Source organism: Eutrigla gurnardus (assembly GCF_963514095.1).
Source record: "Eutrigla gurnardus genome assembly, chromosome: 10".
NCBI classification, from domain to species: domain Eukaryota; kingdom Metazoa; phylum Chordata; class Actinopteri; order Perciformes; family Triglidae; genus Eutrigla; species Eutrigla gurnardus.
The window spans coordinates 22019375-22032045 of record NC_139924.1 but is presented as its reverse complement, the minus strand read 5'-3'; the positions used below and the strand labels follow the sequence as shown (position 1 = coordinate 22032045).

The 12671-nt window shown below is 43.1% G+C and overlaps 1 protein-coding gene across 1 annotated transcript in view; it reads right to left on the bottom strand.

Annotated features, from left to right (window-relative positions):
* The window catches only part of LOC311020147 (solute carrier family 12 member 9), a 53063-nt gene that overhangs the window by 33759 nt on the left and 6633 nt on the right, over positions 1-12671 (bottom strand). The window contains exons 5-6 of the mRNA XM_084020018.1: positions 11232-11339; positions 11022-11133 (exon numbers count right to left, since the gene is read on the bottom strand). Of these exons, the coding sequence (XP_083876144.1) occupies positions 11022-11133; positions 11232-11339 (220 nt within the window). The remainder of the gene's footprint in view (positions 1-11021; positions 11134-11231; positions 11340-12671) is intronic.

Sequence of the window (12671 nt, the reverse complement as noted above, 5' to 3'; positions counted from 1 at the left end):
CTTGGAGACGACTGAATCGACTCCTAACGCACCAGCACCGAACGACCCCCTTTACTGCTGGGATTTAGTGTTGGTCTTTAGCCTCACTCCACCTTGACCTTGTAGTTGCTTTTGGAGTATAGCTACGGTACGCAGGGGGGGGGGTAAGGAAGAGATACAGACACATAAAGAAGCAGCGGAGGGAAAGGAGGCAAACAGAAAGTAAAAAGTGAGGCGGAAGGGGGAAGTGAGAGCCAGAGAGAGGGAGGGAGAGGGGGAGTTAAGTGCTCTCTGGGGACTAGACTGTGGTTAAGGATTATTAAATGGGATCAATAACCAACAAGGCCTCTGTGTGTATAGGCAAACACACACACACACACACGCTCCCTCTTCCCCAATCTCCAGCCTTCTCTTCTCTCCCAAGACTTCACACGGACCCTACACATCTCAGCTTCTCCACTGCCCCGTCTGCCGAGTCACATTTTAAAATGTTTATCACATTCTTCCTGAGGCTCTCATCTGGTTTGACGGCTGCACTCCATTCCACTGCGTCCCATTTTCAGCCTCTCTATTCAGCCATTCTTTGCACCAATCGGCAATTTCCAGCCACTTGTTTGTGTTCCTCCATCACCTTGCCCATGACGCTCACAACTAGGGGCTCTGGGATCGCTGTATTGACCGACGTTTCTATTATCTGATATTCAGAGGTCAAACTGTCTCCAACAAAACCCAGAAGACAAAGATACAGAAAGCCAAAGTTAAGCCGAGCATTTCGTCTCCAGCTGGTTTTTTTTTTTGCAGGCAGCAGCTCACTGACTGTAGTTCACTTTTGCTGCTGGATATATAATGTTGCAACTCAACTCTTCTTTCTTTCCCTGGAGTCAACATGTAATAATGAATGAAGTGCTGCTCTCAATAACCCTGAGAGCTGCACTTCCATTCTGCACTGCACTAGTGGTTGTCTTAAAATACTGTTTTACAACACGACACCACTTAACAGCCTGTCCTGTGGTTCGTTTGTCTTGAGAGGGACGGTGAATTTTAAGGTAGCAGTGCGTCTCTAATGCCAATCTGTCCCAACAACTATTGGATGGATTGCCATGAAGCCCACTATCCTCGACTTTTCCTCGAGCTTCAGCAGCAAGTGAAAGTTCCCATTTATCCAGTAAAATATATTTCAACATCTACTGATTTGCTACAAACATTTTGGACGGACATCAATGCCCCTCATCATGACTTGCATTAGCTTTGGTGGCCCTCTTCAGGTCAAAGCTTCATTTTGCTCAATATTCTGGTTTACTTGCCAAAATAAAAGATCCGCATTCTGCAGTGCAGTGACATATAAATTATGCCGTGGTGGATGCATTTCATGAGAGGTGAGGTTTTAAATCCAAAAACAACCACCGGGCCACTCAGTTTTATCACATGATCTTCAATTCCAGTTACATTTCTGAGAAAGACCATGCTATTTTAAAGCTCTAAAACGGCGCTACTAAATTGACCTTGATGGGATTCTTCTCCCAACTGATGTTTCCAAGGTCAACAATGAAGACCGAGCAGTGACGTCAGGCGTTACTGTCATCAACGCTCATGCAGAATCGGATAAAACAAGTTGAATAACAATATAAGTTAAGTGTTTCTCATAAAAGACAGGTGAAGTATTCATCAATTATAATAAACTGACTCGTATCTTTCACAGACACCACCAAGTGCCTGCCAACCCATTTTACATGCATATCTAAAATATCTAAACCTCTCACCTGTCACCCAAATCCTCCCTTTCACTCCTCTGTCTGCTGCTCTTCATCCCTTTGTCTCTCTCTCCAATCCCATCAGCTTTTCATTCAGACGGGACGTGTCGTTGAAGACTTGGCCTGTACTGCCACCATTGTTACCCCCCCTTCAGAAAACAAACGGGGGGCAGCAGCGAGAAAAGGGAGAGAGAGGGGGCGCAAGTGACTGGAATCTCTGCAGTAGAGAGATAGGGGGTGAATAACAAAAGGCTGTGTGGATGGATGGATGAATGATAGACAGGGAGAGGGACGAGAAACGGGGAGGGAAAGCCAAGAATGCTGCTGTCGGGCGATAGTGCCAACAGAAGGAGGATGTTGGACTTGTTGCCTTACAATGGTAAAATGTGGAAAAGGAGGAGCAGAACGCCTGAGAATGAGGGAGAATGATGAAAGTATGAGAGGGACGACAGTGTTTGGAAACATACAAGGTTCCTCAGTGTTTTCTGCCAAGATGAGCTCAAATGTTCACGGACAACATAAAAACATGAGCACGTTGGTGCTAACTTGGCAACCTCCAAGTGTGACTGTGCTTTCCTCTATCATGATTAATGAACCAGATTCTGTTCCTTTAAAAGTTCCCTGTACAAGGCTGGATGACAGGAACACTTCAACCACAAACCACCATTTGTATATCAATTACTCACCCATGTTAGAGAAACGAAGGACCTTGAATAGAGCATGCATGAGTATTATAAATATGAAGGTTTTAGCTAAGATGCATGTCTTTGGGATAAGGTTAACCCGAATGCTTTGAAGCTTTGACTGTTGCCATGGTAATTGACGTAAAATCAGTAGTCTAATGCGTTTTTTTACACACGTACAACCCCTAAAATACCTGCATGAGCAAATTCATGGCCTATCGCTGTAATCTATCGCTGTTAAATAAAAATCAAATTTTCATGTTCATATCTCATTAGACAATAATAGCCATGTTAAGTACAATATAAAAAAAACAATGGCCGCAAGTTTGAGGTAGTTTGAGGAAGTATGACATATATAAAACACCAATACTGACGGGATCGATGGAAAATGCTGCTAGAATAATTCAGAAGTAGTGTCATTACATAGTTTGCCCAGCAGAGTGCACTGATGCGTACTGTAGCCATATAAACTAGTTTAAACACTAACACATTAAATACTTCCAAAATAACAGTTGCATTAATACACCTTTGTCTGTCCATCACTTGATCTATAACTCAATCAACTGGTGTGTGTTTTACTTTGCGTTACTTTCTCCCTCTTGCTGATGGTATGTTTATTTATTTGTTGGCTGAGACAAAATATAGAATAGGAAGCCAGAATGGAGATAGGCCAGAAGTAAAAAGACAAGAGACGCAGCAGAAATACAGCCTGGTTTTGGGGGAAATGGAGAAAAAAAAGAAAAGTGCCGTGACGAAAGTGTGTGTGTGTGTGTGTGTGTGTGCGTGTGGGGGCGCAGAAGAAAGACAGAGGCACACACATCCACAAATCTGCATGTCAGAGATAGCACCACAAGAAAAGGCCCCAGCAGATTCAAATTAATATAATTATCAAGTCAGTTATTAATACAAAAGCAGATACAGAGCAGGGTGGATTAGCCTACAAGTTACTGACGCACAGCACTGTGGAAGACATGTGTAGTGTATGCACACACACACACACACACACACACACATGCAGAAAGAAAGTCAATACAAGCCAAGAAGACCTCCACACACAAACCAGATGGTTAATATTCAGCCATGAAACCAGTTCTAAAAGAATACTGTGTAGATCTTCATTCCTAATCCACACACAACAAAATGATCTTGATAAAGTAGCGACAGGGCAATCGGTCATGGCTGGCTAGCTGGTCACGTAGGGTTAATAGATTTCCCTCCATCTCATATCCTTCAGCCTTCATCGCCATCATCTCTTACCACAGTCGCATGTTATCAAGTCAAATCTTAAAAACGGGTGAAATATAAGGCCCGTCTGTTAACGGCGACCTGGAAACCAGTTGCACGGCTTTCACATCCAAATGAGCTGCGTCTTCATTGTGGCACTAATGACTGTGAAGCAGAAAATAGGCTCTAAAAAAAAAAAACAGAAATGTATGACTGTCAGTGCATCTGTGAAGTCAATCCGTTGCAGGGGTCCCCGTGTGAAATTACAAAACGTTCCATAATGAAGTTGCATGACTTCACTGGAATGCTTCTGAAAACGCACTTAATGCTGGATCAAATCGGTGGAAAAATGTTCTCAAAGGGTGTGAAATTCTGCGACTGGCTAAAGGAAATGTCCAGATCTCCCCCTCTGTTCCTTGTCTTCAGGGGACAGTTCACCCCAGAATGAAAAATACATGTTACCTCTTACCTGTAAGACTGTAGTGAGTTTTGAAAATATCAACTCTCCCTGCTCTCTAATCTAACGGGACTAGATGACACTCTGCTTGTGGTGCTCAGAGCGGAAAAAGATGACATGACATGAAAAACTCAACAGCAATGTCTCTTTCCAGAAACCATGACCCGATTGCTCAAGAGTTGACAGGAAATAGTTCAAACATGAAACTGCTTTCAGTTGATTCTACGGCCGATATCACACCAAAACAACGTAGACTGATAACTAGCACTATAGGCAAGCGGAAACATACATAACATGCTTCTACATACAATCTGAACTGCTTTTCCTTCGAAGCTATGACGCTGAGCAACAATTTGCAGAGGGTTGCAATTTAGGAGAGCCTTATGTAAAAGGTTAGGTTGTCACTCATCTTCCCTTTAAAGGGGAACATGGCTTGTTGATAAGAGAGTGTGACTGCCACCTCCTGGACCATTTGCACAACTACAACACCCACTGATTCTTTTACTACAGAACCATCATCTGTCAGTGGAAACTTGTTTTGAAATGTAGATTGTTTTTTTAGCATAGAAAGGCCCAGTTAGAATGTCATGTTAAACTACACCATCCACCAACCCTTCCATGTACAATGTACAGGCAGATATGCTTTCTAACACACTATAATGTAGTTGTATGCAGACATGTTTAACTGTTTAATATTCTATTTAAATAAAGCAACCAGAAGTGACCTGAGAGGGTGGAGCTAAGTACAACGGAATGCTGAATAAGGCATTTTTAGGCGACCAAAATGTGACAATTATCTTTCATGAAATTAAACACATTGTGTAGTTATAAGACAAAAACACAGAAAACTCCCAGACTGGAGACTGCAGCGGAAGGGCCGTGACAATCACAATTTATCGTCTTTTTTACTCCAAATGGGACCATAACTTACTAAATCAACATCATGCTGTATTGAAGAAGACTTGAAACTAGCAATCATCTGAATAAACTCAAGTTTACCATGTTTACTGGGGTAATAAATCATGTGAGAATTTGGGTCATTTTATCACAGACTTTACAATCAGACTTTAAAAAAAAAAACAAAAAAAAAAAACAGAGGAATCGCCTCCTGATTACACACCATTAGAAAGAGTGCAAGATGAGGCACTTCCACCTTGGCTTCACTTCACAGAACCAGGTTTCCACCCGTCAATACATACAAAAGTGTTTATTTATTTTAAATACTCTCATATCTGCTTAAAATTACATTTTATTTTATTGTTAACATAATTTTACTGCTTACATAAGGGGAGTTGAAGTAAAAATCAAAGGTTGTTCAACTTCCAGAGATTCAAAAACAATATGTCTACCTACACATCCCATAATGATCTAATACTACCGTCCTCACAATTACCCTGGCGTTCGGTCTCAGGCGTGAGGGCTTCCCTGCCATGTAGCATCGCAGCGTTGCAACATCACAAATGACATTAATAGAAGCAGTCATATTTTAATCCACGATCATTTAGTAAGCCTGCCCGTCTGAATAATTTAACGCCAAAAGAAATCTGCTGCCCGTCTGTCTGCCTGCCTGCCACAAGCAAGTGTGCTATTTGGATTTGCGCTGTAAATGTCTGCTAGTGTGAGATTAATGTAATTGGGTTTTTGCCTCAGGTTTTGGTTTCCCTTTGCACGGATCACTTATGTCTTTATAAGAAAATCAACACGTAATGCTTCTGTACATATAACAGACCTGCAAACTCCTCAGAGGAAAAAAGGTGACAGTGTCACGGGGGGGATTTTTTTTTTGATGGTACTATGCAAATGAAACTAGTCTGAGCGTGACTTAACAAAACTCAGCATACTTTCTCAAAAATCATTGTCATTGAGGGATTTGCGCGGTAGCCAGGCGACCGTCTCATCCAATGGCGAGCTCAGTTGGCGCTGTGTGCTTCAAGATTCCGATTGGCTCAGAGAAATGTCAATTATAAGAAAGATTCTGAAGCAAGTGCTGAGATTCCGATTGGCCCAGAGAAATGTCAATTATTATTGTTCAATAAGGAAAAACCATGCAAAAGTGCATTCAACCTTTCTCCGTGAACAAAAACTACAGCTCCCATGATGCCCCGCGGCAAACCAGGAAGTGCAGCCCTCACGTCAAGTGCCGGTCCCTGTGATTCACTTATCAAAACTAAACAAACAAGTATGGATAAACACGGATGGAACAACAACGTTATAAATCCAAATATTATCTTTATGTGCCACAGCTTCACCATTTCATTAACTTTTAACTTCTATTGTCAGTAACTTAACTGCTTGGATCTACCGGAGCATAGCGTTATCGCGTTTGCTTTAACGTACAATACAGGGGAGCGGACAAAACACAGAGCGACGATACAGCATAGCGTTAGCAGACAACATGAAGCGTACAACATGAAAGCACACAAGAAAACAAGAACTTCACACCGGCGTTCACACCGGACGCGATAGACGCGAATACAATCGCGTGAGACGCGTGTATCGCGCCGCTTGATCATTTTGGACTATTCGCGTCATTCGCGTCATTCGCTTCATTCGCGCATGACGCTCATTTTTGAGGGGAGCCGGCGGGTCACGTCGGCGGACCCTCCTCCTCCGCCTCGGGGTACCCGATGCCAGAGTCCGTGAGCCTCCTCCGGGAGCCACGTCCCTCGCACCTCTCCCCAGAGTCGGGGCCACATTCGACCTCAGACCAGACGAGACAACTCGCTGAATTTAAGCATATTACTAAGCGGAGGAAAATAAACTATCTAGGATTCCCTCAGTAGCGGCGAGCGAAGAGGGAAGAGCCCAGCGCCGAATCCCCGTCCGACGGGCGGGCGGACGTGGGAAATGTGGCGTACGGAAGACCGATTGCCCGGTGTCGCGCGGGGGCCTGAGTCCTTCTGATAGAGGCTTAGCCCGTGGACGGTGTGAGGCCGGTACGGCCCCCGTCGCGCCGGGGTCCGGTCTTCCCGAGTCGGGTTTGGTAATGCAGCCCGTCCATCTCAGCTCATCTGTCTGTCGGCTTGAACTCGTCGCTGATTGGATGTCGCGGCGCGATGCCGCCTGAAAAGTTCGATATTTTCAACTTTATTCGCCTGAATCGCGTGTCATCGCGCCATTCACATTGGTTTTCAATGTAGAGTCGCCGCTCAATTCGCGTCTATCGCGTTCGGTGTGAACGCCCCTTTAAAGAGGAACTACACCATTGGGCTGCTGAACCTCGAACGGTTCTCAATGAATATTACTTGCGGGATTTTAGCTCTGGATTAACATACACAAAAATAAAAAATAAACTACACAAATGACATAACTGCACAGAAAACACAACAATAAGAATGATCCAATAATTGTTCGCAATTCTGGACCCCCCCCCAAAAGAAAACTCTCCGGTTCTACACGATCCACGTGAATGACCAAATTGACCAAGAAAACGGCGATTGTCGCCGAAAAGCGACAAGTTTGCAGCTCTGATATAAAGATATTTCAGAGTCTTTTGCACAGATTGCTTTCTTTGAATAGGCAAGTGTTCTTGTGTGTAGAATGGATGACCAGAATTGTCCTCGTTTCTAGAACTATTTGCACTCAGTAATGAGACGCTTCTTAAACTCCGGTGCCGAGATAAATACGGGTCTTTCTCCAATTTCCTTGCAGGAAATCAATAACGTTTTATGATGCACTTTAGGTATTGTTGGTCATATTTTTCTTGGAGTGAGCCAACTTAATGTAGCAGAAACAGCTCTGAATGAAAATGGGAATTTTCCCACATGCAGAAGATGAATACGCTGCAGCACACTGCTTTCAAACAGGTACAGTACCTGGATATTAAAATGGATTGTTCACTAGTGGGACCTGCCACTGTCACGATTGGTCCACTTATCATCTCCTGATAGTGGCCGCCGGCCGATCAATGGCACCATTCTTGAGTTCGGTGTCAAATGTGGTCTGCGGTGCATAATCACACCATTGTGTTCATACCGGGAAGTGAAAGCAGTAAATTCCAGTCATTTAAACGCAGAGGAGAAGTGGTCATATGGTGAGACTGACTTTCACAACAAATTCTGCATAAACATCTCAAATCAGAGATGACCAACACACTTTGAGAAATATGATGCTATCTGCCTGATTTAAATAACTGGCTTGAGTTTAAAATGACTGCTTTCTAATCTTCTTTCTGACATTCAACGTTTAAATCCTCCATAAATGTCAATTTTACAAGCACTTCTGAGAAATTACTATAAAACGTCTCACTCCCATAAGTTCTGGTCAGTCTCAATAAACGAAACAACCCTGAGCAAGCTGAAGATAAGAAAGAGACTCCTCCCTCCCCCACACACATCCAGGGTCTCTCTGGGTCTCACATCATCAGAGTATGTTAGCACATCATTAACCAGCGTTAGCACTTCTATCACACGCTCCCTACTGAAGTTAGAATGTTTTGGGCTTCTGTCTCAATTGCCATGTGATGTGATGGTTCACTTTTATACTAGGATCTGAAGGCTTTTTCTTCTATGTGAAGCTATTTATTTTGTTTTATATCATGGATAGGTCCTTTAACACATATTGTAGACCATATTCATATTTATTCAAGCAGTGCAATTAGTGATAGTGTGGGAAGCTGACTGTTACCAAATATATATCCAACATGAGTCATTTTCTACAAGGGAAACTATAAGATATCTACAATGAAACCCACATGCAAAGGTTCAAAGTGCATGTCATATTTGTGACTTTAGAGAATGTGGAGTTGGAGAAAGTGTGTTAAGAAACACTCTTATCAGTGTGTGTGTGTGTGTGTGTGTGTGTGTGTGTGTGTGTGTGTGTGTGTGTGTGTGTGTGTGTGTGTGTGTGTGTGTGTATATATATGTATAGTAAGCGGGCACAGGGAGGACGGTGCGACAGGGTAAATGATGGCAGTATTGATCTCTGATGCACTTTTATAGCCCTGCTATGTCAGTTTAGCACCTTGGCAACACTCGCTTTAGAGTTACGTCAATACTGAACTCTGGCACTCGGCAACAGACCGATAGGGAGAGACGGATAGAGAGAGGGAGGTGAGATGTATAGAGAGAGGCACCATCAAGGTAAAGACCACTTCAACCTTGAGCGTGACGTGAAGACACAGACACCAAAGTTTACAGTCTGTCCCCGATAGCTGGATCTTAACACTTGATTAAAGGGAAAAAACATGCCATATTTCCAGTGTCAAACAGGCTTGTGGATTACACTGCATGAGTGGTTTCTATTGACATTTTGATGTTTTGACACAGTGTTTGTAGCTGTTGTAAATTCAGGCCTCATACAGCTAGTATCCTCTGTGAATGAGCAACAACACCCTATTTGCAGCCAATTTTCATGCCTGCAAATTCCAGGCCAGTCGGCCTTTAGCAACAATTCAAAAGCGGGAGGCGTCGCTTGAAGCCAGATGCTAATAATATGCTTAATTCTTGCAGGTGTAAAAACTGGAGATAAATATCTCACAAAATCCAAACGGGCTGTTCAAAATCTGTTCAGTCTTTCTTTTACGTACAGAGCCAGGAGCCTGCAATCATTAAATAAACAGTGTTGGCACGTTTGTAACCGATCCACTGAAGACACGTTGGTCTTCTCATCACTTATCTCCCCCAAACTTTATTCCATTCAAAATTGGAGGACATGAAATCCAGCCTCCTACTGGGAAGAATACCATTTAAAAATCCCCATCCAGAAACCAAACCACGCAGTTACATTTGTGTGTCTATCCCGGTGAGAACATTTAGAGCACACAAATCATACTTTGGGGAAACGATCGCACGCTATTCATTTGAACTTTTGTTGAACTGGTTACCGTTTGTGGATGTTTTACCATCATAGAGCTTGTTTGCCTAGTAGTAAGCATTATGTATAGATCTGGGAGTGGTTTCCTCCTTTTAAAAATTTTGACTTGGCGAAGATCCAACTAGGATCAAAACGTCATTAAAACTATGGCATGGTTGCCTTTTTCTTTAAGATGCTGTTTTGACAGCGTAGCACCTTGGCGATGACCGTAAAATTCCTCTTCTTCAGCCTTTTATCAAATTCCCATGTGCTCTCAAGTTTGCCTGCACAACTAACACAGACAAACAGAGATTTCTTGAGCATGCAAACTATTCAGCCTATTTTTCCCACTCATGATTGAGACTCTATAATGCCACGCATGCCAGCTTGTTGTTTCCGCGTCTGTGTTATGCTTGATGCTGTCGAGTAGTGGCTGGAACCTTTAGCCTCTCTGACTTTATGAATAACAATTCACACAATCATCAATAATCCAGTGTCACAAACGGGTGTGAAAGAAGGTACGCCGGTCTCGGTGGTGCGTTTCCATGATTTAGTCCACTTTCATCTATGCATGGCGCAATTGCTCGGATTGATTAACTGACAACTGCTGTTGGAGAACATTGTTTTGCACTCGATAATTTTGAAATCGGCCTCCTCTAATGCCCCACTTCAGTTTGGTGAAGCAGAAAATGAACCCTGTTCACATTATCCCAGAGTCACTAAGTATTGGATTTTGGCTGCTGAAAAACAAAACATGCAAACATCTATTACCGCAACACCGCACGGCACTTGTACTCTTATCAACCAGGAGGTTTAATTACCTTGTGTGGTTTAATGTTCAATTATGCATTCACTGTGTTTTGTTCGATTCTAGATGTAAGTGATAAAACTGAATGTGTAGTGGTATAAAACCAAGACACGTATATGAAAATGGGAACATGAAGTAAAAAAAACTAAAATAAATGCTTTTCAGATAGCTCAGCCTGTTGTTTTTTATTACTAAAACATCAAATAATAAGAGTCTAAAATACCTCTATGTCATTGGCTGTGTGTGTGTGTGTGTGTGTGTGTGTGTGTGTGTGTGTGTGTGTGTGTGTGTGTGTGTGTGTGTGTGTGTGTGTTTGTTTTACTGACCGGTCACAGGAGCAGGCCACCAGTATGATGAGCAGGTTGTAGATGATGAAGGTGAAAATGACAGCTGTGATGGTGCCGCGGGGGATGGCGTAGCTTGGATTCTTCAAGTCGCCTGGAAGACGACACAGATTGAATATGTTTAATGTGTGTGTTCCTGCACAGGTAATCGGGTCACGCGCACACACACACACCCAGGCTGCCCTCACCGACCTGACATATTGGAACCAGCCATGATGCCGGTGCAGCCATTAAACATCACAGCGAAGACGGTGGCAAAGGTCATCATATTTCCCGTAGTGTAGTCCAAAGTGTAGTCAGCTGTGGGAAGAGATAACAGATAAGTCAGTGTAGTTGTCAGTTTATCAGCACCATCGGTCTTCTAACAGAAAGTTCAATTTGGCTTGTTGGCAGATGCTCCCGTGTACTTTGCCAGCCACCAAACCTCATTGTGTTTTACAGCGTTTGAACAATCTACGGTCTGCACATCTTTCCTGCGGTTTACAGAGCAGCATCTCACTCAATCACAGGATGTTGGGTCCATTAATAAACTAGAATTAAACGCCTTGCCGATTTATGCCTCCACCAATCAGTCATGTTGCAGTTTGCATCCATGTCTGTCAGCCCTGCATCATTTTATCCTTTTACACATTATAGGGAAATTATCATAACAAATAGCATATGGATTATTGAGTTATGGTCACAGTGATCATTGACCACCAACTTATCAGTTCATCCTTATGTGCAAGTGGAGGTTTGTACCTCATTTGAAGAAATTCACTCAAGGCTTTGTCGAGATATTACAAGAACAGGAGGGATGTGAGTTCACATACTACTTTCCGAGATATTTTGCGGGCTGGTGCCTATTCTCAAACCAGTTATTCGAGTTTCCACAGCCAAAGAACCGGATCTCGGCCAGGAAAACCGGTTCCAATGCGGCACCAAGCATTGCAGGTCTTGATCTGGTCTCGAACCAAATCTTGTTTATGTCAGGGGCTGGAGGGGGTGGTCTTGTTGGTTATTGTGACCAACAAGATCAACCGATTGTTGTGAAATCAGGGTAACTATGGACAAAATCAGGGAAGTGGTCAGTGGAGGAGACGCACTCCTTCCATAGCATTCGAGACAAGCAGCACACATGTGTTCAGTCTTGTGCAACCAACTGCGTACCAGCACCAGCACCAGCACCAGCACCAGCCCACCACTAGAACTAGGTTTGAGTTGGTTGAAAAGGGGTAACAGTGGCCATGACCTCTGACCTCAAATCATATTCATCCTTGATTCCAGGTGGTGGTTTTGGCCAAATGTGAAGAAATACCCTGCAAGCGTTCCTGAGATATCGTGTTCACAAGAACCGAAACTGTGCCTTTAACTTCAACAAACACTTCTTTTCTGTCATTGAGTAAAAGGGCGACTTTCAACAAGAACAAAACTCCTATAAAGCACTCTGCTTTATTGATTAATGAAAGAGCTAACATTGAGGGTTATATTTATAGAGGACCTTTTATACCTTAGAATGCAATTAGATTCATTCAGAAAGTGGGTTTAATCGTAAACACATTTCTCTGGTCAGCTCTTCGGCTTACTCAAAACTTGAACGCGTAATAGTTCTCACGTGTACCTGAGTCATGCCCGAGTTACACCAATTAGCTT